The 24,061-nt window shown below is 41.8% G+C and overlaps 4 protein-coding genes across 6 annotated transcripts; all 4 read left to right on the top strand.

Annotated features, from left to right (window-relative positions):
* Positions 1-262: 262 nt before the first annotated feature.
* On the top strand, positions 263-7,162 carry LOC148385233 (delta-like protein 4). Its single transcript, XM_088356458.1, has 11 exons — positions 263-738; positions 823-1,074; positions 1,506-1,560; positions 2,314-2,577; positions 3,443-3,503; positions 3,755-3,885; positions 3,982-4,151; positions 4,417-4,636; positions 4,711-5,446; positions 5,581-5,689; positions 5,904-7,162. Exons 1-11 carry the CDS (start codon positions 685-687, stop codon positions 5,907-5,909), a joined length of 2,058 nt encoding a protein of 685 aa, XP_088212584.1. The 5' UTR covers positions 263-684; the 3' UTR covers positions 5,910-7,162.
* A 759-nt stretch (positions 7,163-7,921) lies between these two features.
* On the top strand, positions 7,922-9,825 carry LOC148385232 (glutathione-specific gamma-glutamylcyclotransferase 1-like). The gene is made up of 3 exons (XM_088400556.1): positions 7,922-8,235; positions 8,315-8,350; positions 9,208-9,825. The coding sequence occupies exons 1-3, from the start codon at positions 8,065-8,067 to the stop codon at positions 9,595-9,597; spliced, it is 597 nt and encodes a 198-aa protein (XP_088256682.1). The 5' UTR covers positions 7,922-8,064; the 3' UTR covers positions 9,598-9,825.
* A 4,505-nt stretch (positions 9,826-14,330) lies between these two features.
* On the top strand, positions 14,331-16,453 carry LOC148385231 (rho-related GTP-binding protein RhoU-like). Of its 3 annotated transcripts, none has more exons than XM_088400413.1 (4): positions 14,331-14,666; positions 15,400-15,547; positions 15,616-15,674; positions 15,741-16,453. In XM_088400413.1, the coding sequence occupies exons 2-4, from the start codon at positions 15,478-15,480 to the stop codon at positions 16,188-16,190; spliced, it is 579 nt and encodes a 192-aa protein (XP_088256539.1). In that variant the 5' UTR covers positions 14,331-14,666; positions 15,400-15,477; the 3' UTR covers positions 16,191-16,453. The 3 variants fall into 3 exon arrangements, with proteins under 3 accessions (XP_088256539.1, XP_088256540.1, XP_088256538.1); XM_088400414.1 differs by lacking the exon at positions 14,331-14,666 and having other exon boundaries at positions 15,073-15,547; positions 15,741-15,893; positions 15,950-16,078; XM_088400412.1 differs by lacking the exon at positions 14,331-14,666 and having other exon boundaries at positions 15,073-15,547.
* Positions 16,454-16,989: 536 nt separating this feature from the next.
* Positions 16,990-23,828, top strand: LOC148385230 (zinc finger FYVE domain-containing protein 1-like). Its single transcript, XM_088401057.1, has 11 exons — positions 16,990-18,349; positions 18,421-18,925; positions 19,071-19,285; positions 19,399-19,505; positions 19,590-19,698; positions 19,796-19,893; positions 19,974-20,091; positions 20,476-20,646; positions 20,842-21,022; positions 21,088-21,192; positions 22,241-23,828. The coding sequence occupies exons 1-11, from the start codon at positions 17,843-17,845 to the stop codon at positions 22,471-22,473; spliced, it is 2,349 nt and encodes a 782-aa protein (XP_088257183.1). The 5' UTR covers positions 16,990-17,842; the 3' UTR covers positions 22,474-23,828.
* Positions 23,829-24,061: the final 233 nt, after the last annotated feature.

Raw genomic sequence — 24,061 nt, 5'->3', positions numbered from 1 at the left:
AAAGCCCCTAATTGCTTACAATAGATAATAATCAACATATTTTATTGTTGCAACATAAATAAAATATTTTTTTTTTTTTGGGCGGGGGTGCTTTTGATAAATCTAGATTACATTCAACGTTATCTCCAAACTAAATAAAAATTACCTCGTCAGTTGTTTTCTTTACCACAGCCACTGAAGCACATCACAACACGCACTCACACAAATAAGAGGACGGGGAGGGGTGAAGTGTGTGTGTGTGTGTGTGTGTGTGTGGGGAGGGTACGCATGAAAAGTGGGCGGTGTTTATTGTCATGTTCCTGCCAGCTGTGGCATATATAAGCAAGAGGGGAGACGTGACAGGGTCCACAGTGGGTGACACCATGCACTGATGCTCGTCCACATGCATGCACACGCTTCACTATCGGCCACTCAAGTGTCCCTAAAGCAGCAGTACAACCTCAAGAACAAAGTGACGCAAGTAACCGGCACGATGGATGGACATCACAAAGACCGCAGAATGACTCACTTGTGGATATTGACTTTTTTGATATTAGTCTAACGTCTTGTTTTGCACTGGATAATTCTCCCTCGAGCTGGAGTTTCTACCGCGGGATTCTATTTATTTGCATTTTGGATCTCCCTCCCAGCGCCAGGATTTGTGGACTAGATACTTCTACGGATACGCACATCAAGCTCTAAAGGATGGCCGTTAGGTTCACATCTACCCTCGCAATAGTTTTAACATGTTTTACTCAGGTACGTTGGCTGTTTCGTACAACCTCGGAGGTGGTTTGTGTTGAAAGTTGCATTTTCCTTGCTCAACTTTTGCCTCGTGTCTAGGTTCTGGGATCAGGTGTGTTCGAGATCGATCTGCATCACTTTGACAATTCCAAAGCTTCGCTGGCCAGTGGAAGGAGCTGCGGCACGAGCGGCTGCAGGACTTTTTTCACCGTTTGCCTGAAGAATTTCCAAACGGTGGTGACTCCCGGAGGTTGTCTTTTTGCCAAGGCCACTACACCTGTTTTGGGCACTGACTCGTTCAACATGCAGCCGGACGCCAGGCTGCGGTTTCCCCTCAACTTCACCTGGCCGGTAAGGAGCTTACTTTCTTGTGGATATCAGATGTTGTTGTTTTTTTATATACATATATATATATTTTTAAAGATTTTAAATAAAATTTGGTCAGCAGAGAACCATATTTTTAGTATGAAAAATCACAAAATTACAGCTAGTCCTTTGACAAGCTGTTTAATGTAAATAATAATTATTGTGTAGCAATTTACTTAATGAAACTGTTCTAACAATAATAACACTAATGTAATAACAATAATCTTAAAAACGTATGCATTCAAAATAATTCAATAGTTGTATTATATTATCTGTGCGTCCATCTATCTTACCTATCTTTACTATCTCTAATTTTATGAATAGATTATCCAAATTGCAATGTGATCTTAGATTACATGTCCAACTGTACAATCAGAATTTTGGTGACATTTATTTCCCAATTTGTTCTTTCCCAGAATGCCTTCTCTCTCATTATTGAAGCTTGGCAAACGTCTGCAGAGAAGCCTGGAGGTAAGTGACTTAAAAAAAAAAAAAAAAAACCACAACCGCTAGAGGGAGACATTTACAAAAAAAGCACCACTCATTGGCCTATTACATCATACCTATTTCCCCAAAATTCAATAAGCAGTCTTCATGCGGGAGGTCACGTGACAATAAATCCATCTGGCATTGTCCGAGTCCTGGACTTGTGTCCACTAGGATGTCTTGTGACTCACACCGCAAGCAAAGCTCTCCCAACACAATCGCAACTTCCTTTGTTTTATTTTGGCCCTGCGTGGGAAAGTGCACCGTGTTAAGTGAGCACATGAGGCCTTGCCAAAAAAGTATCCCCACCCTTTCACATGGTCTCCACAATGATCATATTGGTCATTAACAATATATTAAATCAGGCATGAACCAAATAAGCCACCATGAGGGGGCCCCCAAGACACAGCTTGAGCAATATATATATATTTTTTTTTAGCATAAGGACCTTTTTATTTATTTTTTTATATTAAGGAAGTTAAATTTTAAAACCAAAATATTCAACAGTATTTGCCTTGCATTTTATTTCTTATTCAAATATTGCTAATATGCTATTTTTATATAGCCAAATGATTTTATTTAATGCTTTTGAAGAAAACAGCACAATGTTAAAATTTAACTCGTGCTGTGCCTATTAATTGAATTATTTAAGTACACCTTTTGTGTTGGTCAAACTTCATAATATTTAAAAAAAAAAAAAGTTGTATAATCAACAACTCCTATATTCCTTTCCTCCAGATACCACCAACCCTGAATTGTTGATTGGCTCTTTTGCCATCCAAAGACAGTTGGGAATAGGGAATGAGTGGTCCCAGGAAGTGCAAAGCGGGATGCAGACGGAGCTAAGGTACTCATACCGCTTCATCTGCAATGACAATTACTACGGGGACACTTGTTCCAAAATATGCACTGCCAGAGACGACCTTTTTGGCCACTACACCTGCAAGCCTGATGGGCAAATAGCGTGTCTGCCAGGATGGAAGGGACAATACTGCCAAGAACGTAAGCACGAGTAAAGACACCATATGGGCACTTTTTCTTTGTTTGTCTTAAAAAAAAAAAAAAAAGCACAAGTCAGTGGTTTGCTTGCTAGGCTTGTAGTCGTAGATCTTCAGTGTGTGCAGTTTGCTCTGCGTTTGACTTTGTTTTCGCTTTAAATGTGCTGCAGAATTTACTCTGAAGTCAAATTTTCACCAATCACTGTTTTTTTTTTTTCAATGAGGACCACAACAGTTCAATAATCTGTACATACAGTCAGATTTAAATTGAAAGTGTATAACCATTAACTTTAGTTCCTTTTATTTTGTCAGTGTGAGTTATTTTTCACATTTTTCCTCATAACCACTTAATTTTCAGAATAAGCAGCAGGCTAATAAAAACAAATGGCACCCGAGTCAGATTTTGGCCACCCCTGAATTAGAGTTATGCTATCTGTGACAGTTAAGGTGACAGTGTAAAGAATTGGCGCACTTTCTCTCAGCGATTAATCCAGTGAGGTGCTCTGTTAGCCGCACACGCCGGGTTAATCGCGGCATTAGAGGCCGCCACGCGCCACTAAATTGCGGCCTCTATTGTTGCGGCGGTACAGGGCAGCAGCTGCAAACGGGGCTCGAACTGCCCACCGACAACAATGGGGCAGCTGTCATGCTTTTTTTTTTTCTTTTTTTTTTTTTTTTTTTGATGCTCTAAGAACCAGCATCTGCTGTGCACCCAAAGCAACCAGCCATTTAACAGCATGCAAAATCAATGTCACATGCAGAACACAGTGGGCAAATTATGCCTTTCCATTCAAACAGCAGGAAGCAACTAAGAAGACCCAAAGGTTAATCTTTAACATCCTTCTATTTTTTTTTTCCCCCCCTCACAGCAATCTGTCTGGAAGGATGCAATGAAAATAATGGAAACTGCACAATACCTGGAGAATGCAAGTGAGTGTTAATATTTACATTTAGGTAAAGGTAGCTTTTTTTTTAATTTATTTAGATCAGACTTTTTTTTTTTTTTGCAAGTGAGTGTTAATATTTACATATAGGTAAAGATAGCTTTTTTTTTTCTAGGATTAAGTGTAAAGTAGGGATTAGTCAGGAGTTCTTATTGTGTGTGTGTTGACTTGTGCCAAGTCTCTATTGTGTGTGTTGCTCCAATAACAATAGTGGCGTTTTACTCGTCTTTGTTTTAGATGCAGAGAAGGCTGGCAGGGCGTCTTTTGTGATGTGTGTAAACTGCACCCGTCGTGTAAACATGGTACCTGCATGGAGCCGTGGGAGTGCGCCTGCAAGGAAGGCTGGGGGGGTATTCTTTGTGACCAAGGTAGGCTGAATTTCCCTTGGAGGAAGCAAACTCATTCCAGGACAAGCGGGGTAAACATGCACAATATAACGCAGCATTCTCTCTCGCCCCTCCCAGACCTGAACTACTGCACCCACCACAAGCCGTGCGCCAACGGGGCCACGTGCATGAACACGGGCCAGGGCAGCTACACCTGCGCCTGCCTGCCGGGTTTCACGGGTGTCAACTGCGACTCGGAGGTCAGGGAGTGTGACGGACGGCCCTGTCGCAACGGAGGCAACTGCTTAGTGAGTGCGGAAGTCCCTCGCTCTCCTTTCCCACAACACAGACTTTCCTGTTTTTGTTGTTGCCTTTGCCTATCTGCGAGTCCAGGAGGATGCCATTGATTGTCAAGTCCTGGATGACCCAGTTCCCAGTTTACAGTGTACTGTAAATAGGATGAAAACTAAAGGATAGAAAAGGGGGGGGGCTTGTTCAGGGGGGGGCTATTGGCGAGCAGGATATGAAAAGAAAAACATGCGACGCTGAGCTTTTTGATATCTTTGCTTTCAGGAGACGGAGAGTGGATACAGGTGCGAATGTCCGCTCGGCTTTACCGGGCCGCGCTGTGAACAGCGGACGCTGACGTGTAAGGACACGCCCTGCTTGCTCGGCGGAAAGTGTAAAGAGACGGAAAACGGCCATCGTTACGTATGCGAGTGTCCGGCGGGCTACACTGGACTCAATTGTGAGAAGAAAGTGGATAAATGCACCTCACTACGATGCACCAATGGTAACTATTCGCTTCTGGAATCTGACTTTTTTTTTTTGGTTTGTTTGTAACACAGATGTTTTTTTTCTCGCTAGGCGGCCATTGCATGCTGAACGGCAACTTGCGTGTGTGTAGTTGCCGTGCGGGCTTCACGGGTCTCCGCTGCGAGATCAATATCAACGAGTGCGCCGCCAATCCCTGCGCTAACGGATCCACCTGCCTGGACCGTATCAACGACTACACCTGCATGTGCCCGCCCGGCTACGTCGGCCGCCACTGCGACAGGCCGGCCGACCGCTGCGCCGCCTGGATCTGCCTCAACGGCGGAACTTGCACGGTCGGCGCCAAAGGCCGGCCTTCGTGCCTCTGCCCCGCCCATTACAGCGGCCCTCAGTGCCAGTCCACGCACGTGCCTTCATCCAACAGCCCCGAGACGGGCTGGGAGTCCAACGAGAAGCTCAACTGGGTGGCCGTCAGTTCCGGCGTCGGCCTGGTGTCGGCGCTGGTGCTCTCCTGTATGTTCATCGCGGTCATGAAACAGGTGAAGAAGCAGAGAAGTAAACAGCAGGCCTCCGAGACCATGAACAACCTTTCCAAAGCCGATTTCCAGAAAGACAACCGTATATCAACACTGGAACTCAAAAACACCAACAAGAAGATAGACTTGGAGGTGGATTGCTCGAGCGAGAAGTCCAACCACAAACACATCAACCACTTCCACACGGACTATAAAACCTCCATGGGGTACAAAGATGAACAATGCCTTCTAGACAAAGATGAAAACTGTGAAAATATGATAGAAGACAAAAAGCATCTGAGTAGAATCTACAGGTAGGTTCTCAAAGAAAGATTTGCCAGAATGAAAATCCGATAAATCGATTATTTTTCCAAATATAGAATGAATATTTGTTTGCAATCCTTTTTCCTTCATTTTACAACGTGACCACCTTGATTTTTCTTTGCAGTGAAAAGCCAGAATGCAGAATATCAACAATATGTTCCTCCAGAGACTCCATGTACCAGTCGGTCTTTGTGATAGCAGAAGAGAAGCAAGAATGCATCATTGCAACTGAGGTACCTTTACACAATTATTAAAAATACTTTTAATCACATTTAAGCGCTTTTACTGACCTACATTAATTCAGCATGTCCATAATATAGTCAAGACCCAAAACAAGTAGCAGAATTTTAAAATCAATTCTTCAGCTTTGTAATCAATTTTTCAACATTTATCCCAGTTGTGCCGTTTAGCTCATGAGTGTTGTCTTTCTTCTCTGTTTTTTATTAGGTGTAAAAAATGTGACACTAAATGGAAGATGTGACCACCATTTCTTGTGGACTGTTTACAAGCGTGGGGAGAGACGGGGATTTATTTAAATGCAAAGTTGCTGCTCTTAAAAACTTGATAACTGGACGGAGCCAGAGCGCTCGACGAATGCAATAGAACTAAAGCTACTAAATTCCAGAAGAATGTAAAGACTTTGGGACCCGACGTTGTGCATAAGGATGTTTGAGATTTTTTTCCCCCCCCCCGACATTTACGTACATCTGAAGATGTGAGGCCCGGAGGCTCGTAATAAGACTGCATGTTTACGAGGACAAGAGGACTTTGTTGATGCGACTCTTCCCCCCCCCCCTCGACTTTTTGGGGCAATCGACACATAAACTTGCGTGCGGCAAGCCTGGACGAGGAATTGGCTTTTGGCCATTTCTTTTATGGTCCCATGACCCAAATACCAGCACGGCGCCTGTGTAAAAGTACTGAAGAAGAAAAAAAAGCCTTATGTAATATTTAAGCAAAACAATTTGCCCCCCCTGCCTTATCTCATCTTGATTCCTTTACATATAAGGAAAAAATAGATGCAAAGCGATGCAATGCTAAAAAATGCAGGGAAAATCATGATAAGGCCTTGATAATTTTTAAAAAAAAAAAAAAATCTTATGCAAAAAAAAATCACATTTAAAACAAAGAGATAAGTGACTATCGTACCAAGGACGCCTTCAATGGAAATTACTGAACCAATAATGTTATTGTAGTATTTCATTAGTTATTTAAGAGTATGACGCACTGATCTTTTCTTCCTTTTTTTTTATATAAGATTATTTTGTACATAGTGTATGTATTTATATGTTAAGATTAGATGTTTGTAAGGTGAATTTTTATTTTGAAAGTGTTTTTTGGTGTTTAATTATTATTCTCATATGGTTGTTATGATGTAGACATATAAGGATCGAATCCCTTAACACATATCTGGTACACTGTTTTATTTGTTGGTCTTCAATGGTGGTCAAATAGAGATTTGTGCTTTTAAGTCATCTAGAGTCTGTTTGGTAGCATTTTATGGATTCCATGTCTGTGTTCAATGACATCATTGTGAGTGTGATGTGAAATCAGTGTGCTAGCAATCAACATTCGGTGGACACCTCTGTAATTGGCAGCAGTGTAAAGATCTACTCAATCAATTATGAATTGAAATATATAGAAAGAGATATATACATTTTTAAAAAATCTGTATGCAGGAATAAATAATCATTGTGGTCTTTTAAGTCATCTCAAGTGATGTTTCTGTCTGTGCAATTCATGCCTTGAGTTCACGTTGCAATCTCATTACCCACCACTAGAGGGCACTAATTTTTACATGAGTTGGAAGAAAGCAATCTTTTCGCCTGTAAAATACTCCACAAACGCAGGAAGAAAACATTTCAGGGCGAGTGCTGGCTCATACGTTATCCGTCTGCACCTGAACCGACCACACTGTTAGATTAAGGATCTTAAAACAGCACAACTACCGTATAACACATCCTTGCAGGTCTATTTATATAACATGGTAATGAGATTACCTGTCGCATGCAGCACCCTTTAACGCAACAGTTGCCTTTACTTCTAATGCAACATTCCACAACGATTTATTTTATTTTATTACATTTGAAAACATTTCTCTGCTGCTCCCAAACATTCTACTGTTGTATTTTTTCCCCCACACTACTTATTTGCCCTAAAAATTTTGTTCAATATCCCATTTTTTACTCTTGATAAGACCAACCTGCATCATACCATTATATAAAGACTTCCTATCACGTCTTAAAATTATCTGAATAAGACACCGACAAGGTCATAACGATACTGAAACTTTTCACTTGCTGAACAAATCGTGTTTCGTTTTGAAAGGCCATTGACTAGAAACAGCATCACCAACTTTTCCTCCTGGATGCGACTCTGCCAAACCCCGCCTCCGTCGTATTCCCATTGGTCGCCGTCACCTTCCTGTGACGTCACGTGAACAACAAATACACGTGTGCGCCCAGTCGAAGAGGAATTTGAAGCTCTTTTAAGTGCCTCAGACTTTTACTTATACTTGCTGGGTGTGGCTTTAGAGATCTTTATTTTATATACTTGGAAAAAAAAATAAGTTTTTGTTTAGTTGTGAAAAACCAAACAGCAAGCTGCAATGAAACCTCATGACATCATGAAGTTGAAAGGAAACCTATGGGTTTTTGGTTATGGATCTTTAGTCTGGAAACCTGATTTTGTGTATCAGAAGTGCCTAATCGGCCACATCAAGGGCTACAAACGGCGTTTCTGGCATGGAGATGACTTTTATCGAGGAGACAAGAAGCATGTGAGACATTTTTCTTCTCCGTATTGCTATTATGCTGTATTATATTTATTGATCCCAGATGTGCTTTATATCTCCACAGCCAGGAAGAGTTGCGACACTGGTGAAGGACCAGGAGGTGAGTGTCTTCATTCATAGACATTGGATATCTAACTATAATTGTGAATATATGCACTATTAATAGTGTGCAGTATAACGTGCCACATTCCCATTTTGCTTTAGACACATGTTTGTCAGCCACCCCGATGATCCGGCTAGTCTTCCGTGCAAGCACGCGGTGACGTGAAAAGTATCGGCCAATTATAATAGTTTCAAACTGAAGTATAATAATTGCGCTCTACGTCGTATGACATTTATGACACACATATAACATATTTGACAGACTAGTCGAAGCTGTTGAAGTTGTGAAATGAGGTCAGATGTTGCGTGCAAAGTTGTAGTATAAATCTGAACAGTTGCGAGGTTAAGTAGAGAAAGTATTCAAAATGATACCAATATATATTGGCATAACAAATAATAATTATTTATTTAATAATAAGTTTATTATTATACTGAGAACTGTTCCTAATATGCGCTGTCAAGATATAATGAATGAAATTATTTTTTGTTGTCATTTTATGGAAAAAAAATATTTTAAAAAATTTATAAAAAAGTAACAAAAAGGCCTTTTGCATTTTCTATTTAGTGGCAACATTTTCAAAGATGGGACATTATAGGATGTATGGATGATGGATATTTTATGACCCTTGTTAAACCATCTCATCTTAGAAGCACACATAAATTATGACTGGCGGAAAACAAACTCAAGCCTTTTTTTACAAGCAGCTGGTCCATTGCTGTAAAGCAATTATCTTGGCCCTATGTAAGCATCTGGGACTGCTTATTTGTTTTTAATAACTTAGCTCAAAAATTATATAAGCAGTGTTTTCCAGTTAATTAATGTTTATGGCTTCTGTCCACTTCTCTCTCTTGCAGGCTTGCACATGGGGCGTGGCCTATGAAGTGTCGGATGCAAAGGCAATAGATGCCTTGCAATACCTCAACGTGCGGGAAGTGGTGAGGGGAGGATACGTCGTAGAAAATTTGGAGTTCATCCCTCGGGAGAAGGACGAGAACACCGTCCACGCCCTTGTTTACATCGCCACTTCCGACAACCCCGCTTACCTGGGCCCCGCTTCGGACGAGGAGATCGCCAACCAGGTCGCCATCTGTAGAGGCAAGACAGGCCGCAACATCGAATACGTGCTCCGGCTTGCCCATTTCATGAGACTCTGCTGCCCTGAGGTGAAGGACGAGCACCTCTTCTCCATCGAGGCCTCCGTTTTGAAAATTTGTCTCAAGTGTGGAATAGAAAGCTGTGTCTAAAACACAAAAAGCACTTTATATTGCCATGCAATTTAAATAGCACACGACTTAAATGTTGCCATTACCCTGAAACATAAGCACTTAATTTTAATTTTATTCCTGCTTGTTTCATGCATGTGATGCACTTTCTAACTCTACTAAATGCTTTTATATTTTCTATACCGGATACCTCAATTCATTTTATTGTAATAATGAATACGCCTTGATTAAATGGTGCTGTGATACGTGTTTGGAATTCCCTATACATTTGTGTTGCGGTCACGCTCACAATTCACGTGACTCAGGAATGTACAGCTGCAGCCTTCTAGGAAATGCTGACTGTTCATTTGAGCTGCTGGGGACTACAGTAAAAGCAAACATGACTTGAAGGGAGACTTGGGATTTTGGACCGACGACTCGATTTGTTGAGGGGGCAAGGATTACAAAAATACAGTTGGGGATGTTGCAAGCAAAATAAACACCCATTAGAGTTAAGGTTTGCTATATATAGCATCCTATATTCAGGCCAGACTACTAAAGAAAGAAATTAAGTCATTCACTGCCATTGACGAAATATAGACTTCAAATATTGCTGGAAGTGAATGAGTAAAAAAAAAAAAAAAAATCTCTACGTGACTATATGGACTTTAATCATTGAGTCGTAACTTGTGCATTTGATGGGTTAATAAAAAGAAAATAAATCAAAGGCGTATCAATAGATAAACAGGGCTGTAGCATACACTAAGAACAAAACTTGGATTGCACGTATATCTTTTTTTTTTAATACAAGTTGGCCAAAGGTCGGTTCTCCAAAGAAACCAAACTTCATGCACTGCTGAGCATGCACGGAGAATCTTATTGTTGGTGTGTGCAGATCATTTTAATCTAACAAAAAGAAACTTCTTGTTTTTTACAAGCAGCACTGCTACAAAGACTATTCAACCTAAATGTCAGATGACTCAGAGAATTTTGTTGTTGCTGTTATCAACAAGACGTACTTGTACAAAAACTCTCTCATGGACTTCTCTTTACATTCAGTAACCATATATATATATATATATATAAATTACTAGTTTTCAAATCAGAGATAGCAATATCTCCATTTTTAAAAATGAAGACAATTTGAAATTTTAGTATTGACACACAAAGTCGATGTAGAATTTGTCCTCGAGGGCCACATAGAATGATGTGGCGGGCCGTATCTGGCCCCCCAGGCCTTGAGTTTGACACCTATGCTTTAGGGAGTGTCTTTCAATAATCACTGCAGCCTAGTATATCTCACCAGAATGTTTCACGATTTCTTTCTGTGTGAGTGTTAGCAAAAGAGCCGCAGTTACACAATGTTGCACATAATGTATCTAAAACTCCCCGGGTTTGGGTCATTTGTCTCGCTTATCCTTTTAGTTTCATGATGAGACTTTAAAAAAGGGACATGACGCAAAGGGAGAAACTTCTAATCTATGGGTGACAAACATTTTATATTGTATCCATTTTACCACCTGCATGCTAATATGCACCAGGCCTGAACCTTGACCCTTGACCACAGCTTGGTCAGCGGAAGGCCAAAGGTTTGCTTGGAAGAGTTAAAGAGGAGACGATTAGGCTGCTAATGGAGCCTATCCTCTTTAATGAATGAAGACCCCTAATGGGTCATGATGTAAGGTCACTCGCGAGCCTCCCCCCTCCGATCCCAGTTTTATATTTCATTAATCAGCACATTAGAACCACAAGCTTCTGTCCCCTTCATGTTAGATTAAAGACTACAGCAGGTCTGTGTTCTTGTGTCATAATTTGAGATCCCATCCATCATGGGTGGAACTGGTTTGGGAAAATGAAAGAACCCACTTCCCCTTCATGAGATGAGAACGTGCGACTCAAAATGAAACTGAAAATGTATTTAAAAAGCAGGAGCTGGGATTATGGTCATATTGTTTTGATTTCTGTTTCATTTTTACACTGACTAACCCTTGCAGAACTCGAGTAAGGGAAAACGGGAAAGCATGTGATTTAGTTGCAATGGATGGCAAAATTAAATGTTTTTTTTTCAATTGGTTTAAAAAAATGCATTCGTTTTGGCAACTCTTATGGGAAATCGCAATGCAACAAATTTTTAAATCAGAGATGTCAACTTTTTTGTGGTGATTTTGAATCCGCCTTTGTTTGTTCAGATAATATTATTTATAATATGTAATGTGTTAGCAATATTTAAGATTTAATGTGGGTTAAGCAACAGGTTGGTTTTTTGGGTGGATTACACAAATCCGTATTGCGCAATCTTATCATTTAAAACAAAAAAAAGCAAATATTTCAAAAACCTGGAAAAAATGTCAAGAATTAATTTAGGGACATCTGATTAATTTTTGTTTCATCTTGTTGCACTAAAGTCTTGAGCTGAATTAAAAAAAAATACATTTTAACCAATTGATAGATATTTTTTATTTCATATAACCAAGTACGGGACGTCTCCGTGTCTCATGTTTGCACCACTTTGTCAGCCTGAGCAAAAATACCCTGTAGATTTCCTGCCATTTTTCTCTCAAGTGTTTTCTCTCGAGCAAACGGAAAGCCACTTGGTGTTTCCCACACGCTCACAGACGTTCCTTCGCTATCTCGAATGCAGCTGCTGTAGCTTAGTTGCACTTTATAATTACACCAGTGATTTACTAAATTGGGTTTCCAAAACATTAAGTTTACAACTTGTCTGTTCTCCTACTAACAATTTTGGACTTTAAAAACAAAAACCACCTATAGACACATATAGACCAACACGCACATTCACACCCATGGAAAATTTGAAGTACTCACGCATTTTGTGGAATGTGGAAGGAAGCCAAAACATGAAACAGGCATGCTAAGGCCTCCATTTTTTTTTTATTGCAGTGTTTGTTTCTGTGTGCCCTGTGATTGGCTGGCAACCAGTTCAGGGTGTCCCCCTGCTGGGATAGGCTCCAGCATGCCCGCGGCCCCCGTGGGGACAAGCGGTATAGAAGATGGATGGATGTTTGTTACAACGTTTGAGCCTTCTAATTTGATACTTGTTTCTTAGAAAAGTCAAAAGAACATAAAAGGATTCTTTTCTGAAAGGGAAAACAGGTTCTCAGAAAGAATGGCAGCCCATGTTTAAATTAGTTCTAAGCAATGATGACGGGTACACAAAGCCTTTGTAAGGTGGGGGAAGAAAAAAAATGGGCGTGACTTTGGCTTAACCTTTTTTTTATTATTATTATTTTTTGGGAGGGGTCACTTGAAGAAGCCAAAACTCTACTACAACAGAATGCGCTCAACAAACTATTGCTTTAATTCACTTAATTCTGATCCTTTTATTTTTGTCCTGTTAACAAAATTGACTTTCAGAAATATACTTCTATACATATAAAAAAAAATATATAGAATAATCGGATAGGGTAATAAATATTTGCAGGGTTTCGGAGCTGCGTATCCCACGAGTCAAAAAGGGGCAGACCCCCTGTGGTGCTCTCTGGAGGGTAAAGTAGGATTAGACCTGCCACCTCTGGACTCCTGCCAGGGTTTAATGGAGCAGGAGTGCCTAAACTGACAGGGATGCTTGTTTGGTGGCCAACAAGGACCTCAAAACACTTTTGGCCTTACTTCAAAATCCAGACAGGCTGTTTTACCCTAAGCTAGTTCCCATTCAAAAGTTATCAGTAGTCGTTATGAAAAAGAACATTTATTTGTCAAGACCCCACGGCATTATGGGAGAAATTAATTTTAATCAGAATGGGGGAATTTTCTGATAATAAGAGCAGGTTAAAAGATCCAGATGATGTCAATGGAGGTTTATCCAAACACAGGTCAGGCAATTGTCACGCAATGCCGCCATGATTTTCTATACCCGCTTATGCAGTTCAGGGTCAACTCTGTCAGAGGTGGGGTGAACTCTGGATGATCAGTGATGATCACATGTCACGCAATGTATAGAGGGCAATTAAAGCAAGCACTCCACTTAATCCATTAGAAATCAAGCGAGTGGGTCGGGCCCTTTGACCTCATGACCTCATGACATTAACAATGTCAAATCAGATTAGGTTCAAATATGTGCAGAACCCCAACCAAGATCTCAAAAGTCGAACCTTGAGTCTAGAAAGAACCATTTCCAGAACACGTTGTCTCCGTGTGATGGAAGCGCCCAACCCTCGGTAATCCGCAGCCAGCCTTTAAGAGGCCGGCGAATTAACGCAACATTATGGGGGGTGATGTTATGCAAATGGAGGTTTGATCACTTCATCTTTATGCCAGCCACTTGTTTTGTGTGCTGTCTGTCATGTTGATCTCAGGCTTAGGGTGGGGCTTAATCTTTTAACACCTATCTGACAGATTTCTCCATTGTTGTCAGATTTGTTATAAGCATGTTTGCGTGTTACAATTCAAACATGGCTACCAATTTACTGGTATATCCAGTATCGAGATACAACTATTGAATTCACACAAATTGTCAGAAAGATTTTTTACATTCCTATATGGACCTTGACTAAGAGGATGGCATTTTAGAATCCATGTCAGGATAGACAACCCAACTAAAAGCCACACTCCGAGGAGCATTTGAAAATATTTCCAGACAACATGTTTACATGAAGAGTGGCTGCAGATGCTCATCGGCGCATTGCTGACATCTGCTGCAAGGTTTCCAAACTCGCACAGCTAGAAAAAGAGCTGACTGGTCCAACGCCATTTAGGCTCAGGATGGGCTTTTATTGTGGTGGTAAGGGCTATTTCCTGTGTTGGACATTTTACCTTGAATGGAGGAACAGTATTGTAAGCAGCAGCTGGTAGTAGCCCATGGGAGCTTGCAACATGGGGACCCAGATGTTGCCCCCCTACCTCAAAAGTGTGCAACACCACAGGTGGTGGGAAAAAGTGGGAGAGAAAGGGGAGAGAAAGATTGAGTTTGAAACAACGGCAAACAGGAAGCCCAGACCTTACAACACAATGCACGCAGTTTCCTGCAGGAATAGACAGATAAGGGACAACAATTTGTTTTAAAGTCATATTTTCTGCTCTAAACGTTTCCCGCAGCTCTAAACCACGTATTTTACAATGCGTGTATATTCTGTTCGACTAAAACCATTTGAGTGAGTTATCCATCAAGAAGAATCAATCACAATACAAATGGTATGACAAAGCTGTGGAACCGCATCCGTTCCAAGACATATTTTTCCGTTCCAGAGTTAAGCAGTTACCATCATAAAACCTTTATGAACGGCAAAGTTTTTTTAAAAAAACGTTGTAATCTGCTAATGAACTGTGAACTTTTATTCCTTGCCACAGTTCTAACAATACTGTATTGCACTGTCTCCAAACCAGAGCAACACTTCCCTCTGTTGGCCTTAACTAGTATTGCATTATGGAAGTAGGGCGAAATTAATATTTTTATCCTCGTAAATCCTACTCCACACATATTTATTTGCTTGATTATTGAAATCCTTTGTTTCATTATTTTTGACCAATTATTATCTTGTTATTTAAAATTAAAGCACAATTCACTGATTTATTTGCGTTATTTATTTATTCATCTTATTTATTGTGAGGAGAAATTCTTTTTTATTATTTAGAAACATGTCAAACAATTCAAATGGGCGTGACTATGCAAATGATATTGGACAGTGACTGTTTGGGATCACTCATCTGATTGGCTGCTTTTGTTTTTTTGAACTGGAAGTGTCCTTCTTCCCATTTGGGGGGGAGGCAATTGAAGACCTCTTCATTACAGTATTGTGACCATGCTGAGCGGACTGAGTGGTGTGGCACGCCGATGATGTTTGGAATATCGGAAGAAAACTAAAGATGGCACTGCATGCTCCTCAGAGGCCTGAGAAGGCCGGCTGGCCAAAGGAAGAGTTGAGCTGCCTGCTGGTTGGTGATGGAGCTGTGGGGAAGACGAGCATGATCATCAGCTACATCTTCAACGGGTACAACAGCGAGTACAATCAGACGGCGTTCGACGTGTTTACAGGTAGGATGAGATCTGAGATTTATAAAAAAAAAAAAAAAAAAAGGAACTGATATTTATTCAATTCACAGGTTTGGTTCATGTAAATGGAGTTCAAACACGACTTAAATTGATAGATACCGCTGGACAGGTAAATAGCTCACAAGATAATGTTTTGCAAAATGAGGTATGAATTTGTGCTTATGTTTGTCAACAGGATGAGTTTGGCCATCTTCGCTCTCTATGCTACGCACACGTGGACGTCTTCATTCTGTGTTTCAGCCTGGTCAATCCTGTTTCTTTTGACAACGTGGCTTGCAAGTGGATCCCGCAGATCCGTGCATGGAACTCCAGCTCTCCCATTCTTCTGGTGGGTACACAGTCTGACCTTTGCCATGATGCAAACATCCTTGTTCATCTGGCCAGGCGGCGCGCTAGACCGGTGGCATCGGGCCAGGCCATGAGCCTGGCACGGAGGATCCGAGCTTACGGTTACATGGAGTGTTCAGCTTTGACCCAGCACCACCTCAAAGAGGTGTTTGACTACGCCATCTTTGCTGCCATGAAGCACAAGCACAATGCTGCAAAAAACAAAAAGCATGGTTTGGTGAAATGCGTTAAGACTTTTTGGCAATCTGGATGGAGGCGAATGTTCAAATCAATGTGAGGAAATTTTGTCGATTGTGAACATTTTGGTCTTTTGATACAGCTCCTCTTGGGTTCTTCTTAGAATTGTATGGGTGTCCTGATCTCGCTGCTCATGATTGACTGATTTATGAGCTGGACAAATGAAGCTGCATACTTCTTTCGTCTTATTTCCTTAAATTTCTGTGTTGTTTGTCACTCTTTTTGTCATTTATATTTTTGTAACTGTCTGTGTATTAAAGTGTATAATAAATGCACTATGGAGCAGCATACATTTAATTCTCATTATGCTTCTTTTTTCTTGCTAACTTCCAGTTTGAAAACAAGTAGTGTGAGATTTTCTCATTGAAAAAAAATTGGAGGGAAAGCAGCACCCAGCAAGTGTTATTTGGGACAAATGGTCACCTGCTGACACTTTGAAGTGCTTGTTTGCAAGACAAAGGCCATTTAAAGTCAGCCACTATGGGAAAGATTAGGTCGGGGCATGTCCTCCAATCCTGTTAATCTATTACACTTGCTAAAATACTTGGAGATTTACTTTAATTAGCACAGTAATTTACAAGATCCACATACACTTTAACAATTTTATTTTAATTAGAAAATAATGAATCATAAAAAATAGAATTAGATTTTTTTTTTCAGATTTAACTCACACGTCACTTTGTAAATAATTAATTAATCAATATATATTTTGTCTATTCATTTATTTTGACCTAATCTTTGAATGAAATCTGACCAGTTGTCCGTTTTATTTTCCCTCATAAAACTACACTTCCCATGATGCAACAGTGCCCCGCCCTCCTTTGCCCCCTTGACTGAAAATAATCTGATCAGCTGATCTGACCTGGCGACAAAATAACGGAGCTAGAGAAATCTGTTTGGGAGGGGATTTAAGAACAAAAACAATGACACGGCTCGGGTGGATTTTAAAAAAGAGCTTCACTTTTTAGAGACTTTTAAAACGATCTTGTGAGGACACCCCTCCCCTTTTGATAGTGTCCGCTCTTGATATCGACTGACCGCAGTTTTGTTGATGTTTTGAAGTGTATGTTTGCTAGCTGTTCTTTTTTGGCTGCTGTTCGTTTTGTTGTTGGGCTCGCCGATTGGAAAACGACTGCGCTGTTTCAGACAAAGCTTCAATTCGCACAGAACCGCTAGCTTTAATGAAAGTGTTTCTGGTTTTGTTACCGAAGAATATCTATCGTGTAGCCGGCGAGCTAATGTTATGATTACGGGCCAGTCTGGTAGCTAGCTTGTTGTTAGCATTATTTGCACATTGACTTGTTTTTCTCGGTTTGTTAACGGCTCCGTACACGTCTCTCTATAGTTTTATTCGTGTTGTTGTGTCAAATGTGCAAGCTGTGTATATAGTGATAACTTTTTGGTACAACCTAGCTAACTGCTTGTTGCAAGTCAGGTGTATTCTTTGTGTCACTACGAGGAAATTGTTCATTTATATGCTTGAAATGCACACCGACTAAAATATTATTTTATTGTTTACAGAAGAAACAATTAACCTTGTCAGAATGCAGCTAATTTAAATTGACTTTGTTGTTGATTCTTTAGCCAGAATTATCCCAAGTTTAACGTTAAAAGTGCTGTTGGAAATCGCTGGTGCTAAAGTTAAAGCTTTTCCAAAAGGCAGTCAGCTTTATTTTGAAAGTGTCAGAAACGATGAGTGGGCATGGCTCATCATCTTCAGAAAAGGGAGTCAATACAAGTCTAACATGTCAAGAAAGTTACGGCTGTGGTGGCTTGGAGGAGGCCGCCTTTGAGTGTGAAGAGTGCAGGACCTTGCAGTGTGTTCGTTGTGACCTCGAGCTCCACAGTCAGGAGCGGCTCCAGAACCACAGGCGGCTTCAGATAAGCTCAGGCTATGTCCCTTACTGTGACAATTGCAAAGGAGGGGACAATGGCAAACGTAGTAGGTCGGTGGTCCGCTGCCAGAATTGTAAAGTAAATATGTGCCAAGAATGTCAAAAGCGAACTCACAGCGGAGGGAACAAGAAGAAACACCAGCTCGTATCGTATCTAACGCCACCAAAACACGCGGAGCTCAAGTCTGTGGAACCTTCTGTTCAGCCTGTCCTCCAAGTCACTGATGAGAATAAGTCTCTGAGGGCAAAAGTCCTGGAAACTGTGTCCAGTTTCCTCCTCGTTGATGAAAATGAGGAAATGCAGGTAAGCTATACAGAAATTGTGTGTCGTAAAAGTGAATCAAATTCTTAGTTGTTTGATTTGAATTTTTGCAGATAAAAGATGAGGCTGCATTTGTGAAGAAACTAAACTGTGGCGCCGGCCAGCTCCTAAAAGTGGTCTCCATCTTTGGTAACACCGGAGAGGGCAAATCCCATACCCTCAACCACACCTTCTTCATGGGCAGGGAGGTGTTCAAAACATCTCCCACCCAAGAGTCCTGCACGGTGGGCGTGTGGGCGGCCTTTGACCCCTTCCATAACGTGGTGGTCATCGATACAGAGGGGCTGCTGGGGAACAGCTCTAAACAGGGCCAGAGAACCCGTCTCTTGCTCAAGGTGCTTGCCATCTCTGACCTCATCATCTACCGGACCCACGCCGACCGCCTCCACGACGACCTTTTCAAATTTCTCGGGGACGCCTCCGAGGCCTACTTGAAGCATTTCACCAAGGAACTGAAGGCCGCCACGGCTCGATGCGGTCTGGATGTTCCTCTCTCCACTTTGGGTCCTGCTGTGATTATCTTTCACGAAACCGTCCACACTAAGCTCCTCGGTACAGGTAAGAATTCTACTTCCGCTACACCAGGCGTACCTTTTGATCCTACCGGACCATTCCAATTTTTTATTGTGAAAAAAAAACATATCCCAATCGCAATGTGTGAAATATGACACACATTCAACTCCAACTTTGTTTTCTGTCTTAGATAAATCACACGAATCAGTAGATCGGCTGCTGTTGGAGCGTTTTAAAAAGGTCTCCCGTTTCCCGGAGGCCTTCAGTTCTGTTCAGTACTGGGGCACGCAGACTCTCACTCCACCCACTGATTTCTGCGGCCTCCAGAATAAACTGGAGCAGCTCTTGGACAGCAACGCCACACGTTCTCCACGCACCCCTGTGGTCATCTTCAAAGCTCTGCTGGTAGGACTTGCAGAAAAGCAGTTACAGACCGGAACTTCTCAACCAGTTTACAGTTAATTTCAAAAATCAGCTTTGAGTTGTTTTGTAGTATTCTCTTATTGATTTCCTGCTAGGCATTAAGTGAGCGCTTCAGTGGGGAAATCGGAGACGAGCTGGTAGCCCACAGTTGCTTCTTCCCTGATGAGTACTTCACTTGCTCCAGCTTGTGCCTCAGTTGTGGGTCAGTGTCAGTTCAATTCCAAATTATGCCTCCTACTGTTTGGAGATGCCTTCTAACGTTCCGACCCACCGATTGCTATCGCAGATCCGGTTGCAAAAACAGCATGAACCACCTGGGCGAAGGCGTCTGCCACGAGGCAAAGCATCGTTGTCGCTATTCTATTCAGCATGATAATCGCATTTACACTTGTAAGGTAAGCACTGGAAATTATATCTTAATTCTTACGTTCACTCGGCCTGATAAGGCGTCTAGGATGAAACGTAAAATGACCGCTTGTTGCGTCACCTCAGGCTTGTTACGAAGGAGGCAAAGAAGTCGTCGTCATCCCGAAAACTTCAGCCTCCTCAGACTCTCCTTGGATGGGCCTCGCCAAATACGCCTGGTCCGGGTGAGTAGATGGGGAGGAACCAATCGAGCATTTATTCCCCTCTGCCCAATTTTTTGTGGCTAATTTGAATACATTTTCAGGTATGTTATCGAATGCCCCCACTGTGGAGTGATCTATCGGAGCCGCCAGTATTGGTACGGGAACCAGGACCCAGTGGACACCGTTGTCCGCACCGAAATCCAGCACGTTTGGCCAGGGGTAAGATGTGACGACCTGATTTCCTGTATCACAATCTCAATACTGAGCAATAAAATGGCAATTAGATTATTATGAGTAAATTTGGAAAAAATTGGAGTTATTGACCCCTCAAATTTCGTGGGTTAGTCCCACAAGGGAGCCGCAATCGTCTTTACCATATGAAGATTCTGATTGTCGGTATGAAGGCTGGAACTGGATAGCTGTACCAGATCCATAAATAGCAAGACGCCAGCACGCCATTGCAGCAGGACAGTAATAGTAGTCAATAACTCTCTATTAAATTCAACATGACAAGCCATCAACAGGCAACAGCGTGCCCAAATAACCACACATTGATTGATTCATTTTGTCGTGATGAAGTCATCGAATGACTGTGTTGTGCAGTCGGAGGGCTTCTTAAAGGACAATAGCAACGCAGCACAGCGTCTTTTGGATGGCGTGAACCTGGTGGCCCAGTCTGTGTCGGAGCTCGGCGTCAAGCCCGCCAAGGCCGTCACCTCCTGGCTGACGGACCAGATCGCCCCCACCTACTGGAAACCCAATTCCCTTATCTTGGTGAGCGACCCTCAACACGACTCCAACGATACTCTGTGTCCCGGGGGATGTTTACGTGGTGTTCCTTGCTTGTTACGTAATCTTTATGTGCACTCACAAGATAAAATGTGGACATGACGTCTCCTGCCCATCCCCCCCACCTATTACAAAACAAGACTTAGTCAATAATAGCGGCTTGTTTATCTCTCCCACAAGCTGTGCCATAAGTGTCAAGCGGTCTTCCTGGAGAACGACACCAAGCATCACTGCCGTGCCTGTGGCGAGGGCTTCTGCGACGGATGCTCTTCCAAAGCGGCGCCGGTCCCCGAACGGGGATGGGGTCTCGGCCCTGTCAGGGTGTGCGACGTGTGCTTTGAGCAGAGAGCCTCACACGCAGGTAGTGTCACACATCCCCACTCACTTCCTTCGGAACACCTCAGTGAGAGATTTTTCTTCACGCAGCTCACGAGGAGGACGAGGAAGAAGGCGGAACTCTTGCGAGGAAGGTCGGCGAGGCGGTGAGCAACACCATCGGGGTTGTTGTGACCGCTATTGACATCCCGCTCGGTGAGTGTTGCCCCAAAGCAAAACCTCGAGAGGATTGTTGTGTAACACGAGTAAGCCACTCGGTAAACATCGCCGTAGTCGTGCGTTGCCCTCTGGTGGCAGAGGCGTATCGTCGTTACACTCAAGTAGTGAGATCCTTTTTCAGTTTCCATCTCTCAAATTAGATCAGCCTGCAAATCTGCGAGAAAATTAACATATCAATTTTTTGTTGTGGACAATAGTGACTACATTTTCCAAGTTTTTGTCAATTCAAATGTCAATAATATGGTCTCTAAAGTCATTCATTGAGACGTCCTTTAAAGATTTTATGGCGCTCAAGCTCTGCTATTTAACATTCAGCCCCGACATTAACTGCGCCGTCTTATTGTAATCGAGAGATTCAGCAGATGCTCGATTGCTCAGTTAATTTCATTTTAAAGGCCCTCGTTTCAAATTCACTCTTTTACATCATTTAAATATCACTCATAGTAGCGCCTGTGGAACAATTTTCTGCAGAGGGTTCGGTGATTCAAATTCACGACAGGAAACATCCCGTAGCGTTAAAAGAATGTCACTTTCCGTTTGGACACTCACCATGTTGCTCAGAAATGTATTTTCTGCCGTGATGTGTGTTCTCCAGTTACACACCTAAAAAAATCAATCCATCTTCTTTACTTATCTCGACACTCCGTTGCACTTTGTCTGGAGCGACAGAACGACGACTTTAAATGAGACAGGAAATAACACGGAGTCAAGTAGTATTTCAGTCTGACACGCCGCTTCTGGTCTTCTGCCATTCCCCCTCGGAGTCAGCCAGCTGTCACAGATGCGACAGTGGATGTGCGAAAAGGCCCGCCGCCATATGGAAATCGTGGCACTGAGACGCTTTCAATAAACAAACTGCTAGTAATGATAATGTACGATGAGCACCCCACAAAAAAACAAAAATGAGAGATGATTCTTGTTTTTAAAGTTGCATGGCCGTCTGGATCAAATGAGCATTTAATGCCCTCAATATTTTTGCTAGCACGACTCTGAATTTAATATTGACATTTTATGCTCCTCGAAGGCCTGGTAAAAGACGCCGCCCGTCCCGCCTACTGGGTGCCCGACCAGGACATCCTCTCTTGCCACATCTGCCGACGCCAATTCACCGCCAAGCTGTCCAAGCACCACTGCCGCGCCTGCGGCCAAGGCGTGTGCGACGACTGCTCGCCTGAGCGTCGCGCCGTGCCGTCACGCGGCTGGGATCACCCCGTGCGCGTGTGCACCGGCTGCAACCAAAAAGCCGGAGAACTCTAACCGAGACCATCTTCCTTTACTCAGAGCGCTCGGACAGAACCGCTCGTTCGCTTCCTTGTCCGGCGGTTCTGGCTTTGTATCTGTGGAGAGGAAGTGCTTAGATTTACTGTACATAGGACACAAACCAAATTTGGGAAGGTGAGCGTTCATGTGGCCTTTGTAGAGCAGCTGGAATCTGAGGCACTTGACTGAAAGTGTATATCCGCATTTCCACTTTTGATTATTATGTCCACATTTCCTCATTTGTATGATAGATAAGGCTAATGAGGTATTTTTTTACTCCGAGAAAATATTGATTTAAAAAAAGAAAGTATCGTTTCAAAAAATACTAGCTAGTGTTGTTACAGTCCAACCATTCATATATCAAGGAGCATTATTTCTTAAATGTGTGTTTAATGGCCAAGAGATGTTTTATATGCGTGCAGGTTACATTGCATGCCGCGTTGCAACTTTTTAGTTTTTTTTGCACTAAGCCTTTTTTTTTTTTCCCCCAGCTGTTATAGGCTGCTGCTTACTATGGCCAAAATAACAGATGTCCAAATTTGGATGGATCTGCCGTGCCAAATCATTCAGGTCACTGTCCGTGCTGGTATGATATTTATAATTTAGCAAGTCAGTTGTGGGTGTATGATGACATAGACCTGTTAGAGCTTGAAAATGTATTTATGTTTGAGAGTTGTAGTAAAAATGAAAAAAAAAAAAAAATCTGACATGCATGACAGTATGAGAACCTCATGGCCTTTTTTTTGTGGTTGCTCTTTGAATGACGTAATCTCTTTTACCAAGCAGTGTACGTCTTAGATTTCACATTCTAATTTTTAATGTGGTCATTATTGATACCTGCGTTATTTGCATCTCTAATTCTGTCTTGTTTATTTCTCTTGCTCTGACTATCATCCGTGATTCTTCTTTTGTTTTTTCAGTTTCTATCAGCCATTGGAAATGTAATTTGCCATTTTTTTTAACTATTTTTTTTCCCATTTGACATTTACTGTAAACCATTTCATTTGTATGTAGTGACTGCCGCTTGAACAATATGAAGGGACTGTCAGGGTTCACGTATCTGTTTGAAATGTGATACTGATGAATGTGTATCAATACAAATGCTTGCCCCCTCAAGTTATCTGGTATAGGGAAAAAAAAATCACGTGTGACGCAAAATTTGACAAAATGTTGTATTGCACGTGATATAACATTGCACAAGAAAGAATAGCAGCATCATGTCACAAAACTGGAGTTCATTCCTATTTAAAAAAAAAAAAAAGTGCAATCTGTTGCTTCACATATCTTTGGTGTTTTTAAACGTGTGTACGGCTGAAACTATTTGACAAAGATAAAAAGTGTCAAAACATGAACTGAGACTTGCCTTTGTGTCTCTGATGTGTGTTTTGTGTGTGAAACCACTAACTGCAGTCCGATGTGGGAGGAAAAGATTGTGTTTGCATTCCTTGCTGTTCTTTTCTCTCACCACTGCAGCCTCAGATAAAGTGAGGAAATGTTTTCCCTTCGAGCTTATTGATGATGCCTATAAATAATTAATAATTAGTTGAATGAATAATTAAATAAGCTTTCGTGTGTCCATTCTCTG

This window comes from Syngnathus floridae, chromosome 16 (genome assembly GCF_059516105.1).
Source record: "Syngnathus floridae isolate MCC-2025c chromosome 16, RoL_Sflo_1.0, whole genome shotgun sequence".
Taxonomy (NCBI): domain Eukaryota; kingdom Metazoa; phylum Chordata; class Actinopteri; order Syngnathiformes; family Syngnathidae; genus Syngnathus; species Syngnathus floridae.
The sequence above is the reverse complement of the archived record's forward strand: the minus strand, read 5'-3'. Positions and strand labels throughout refer to the sequence as shown.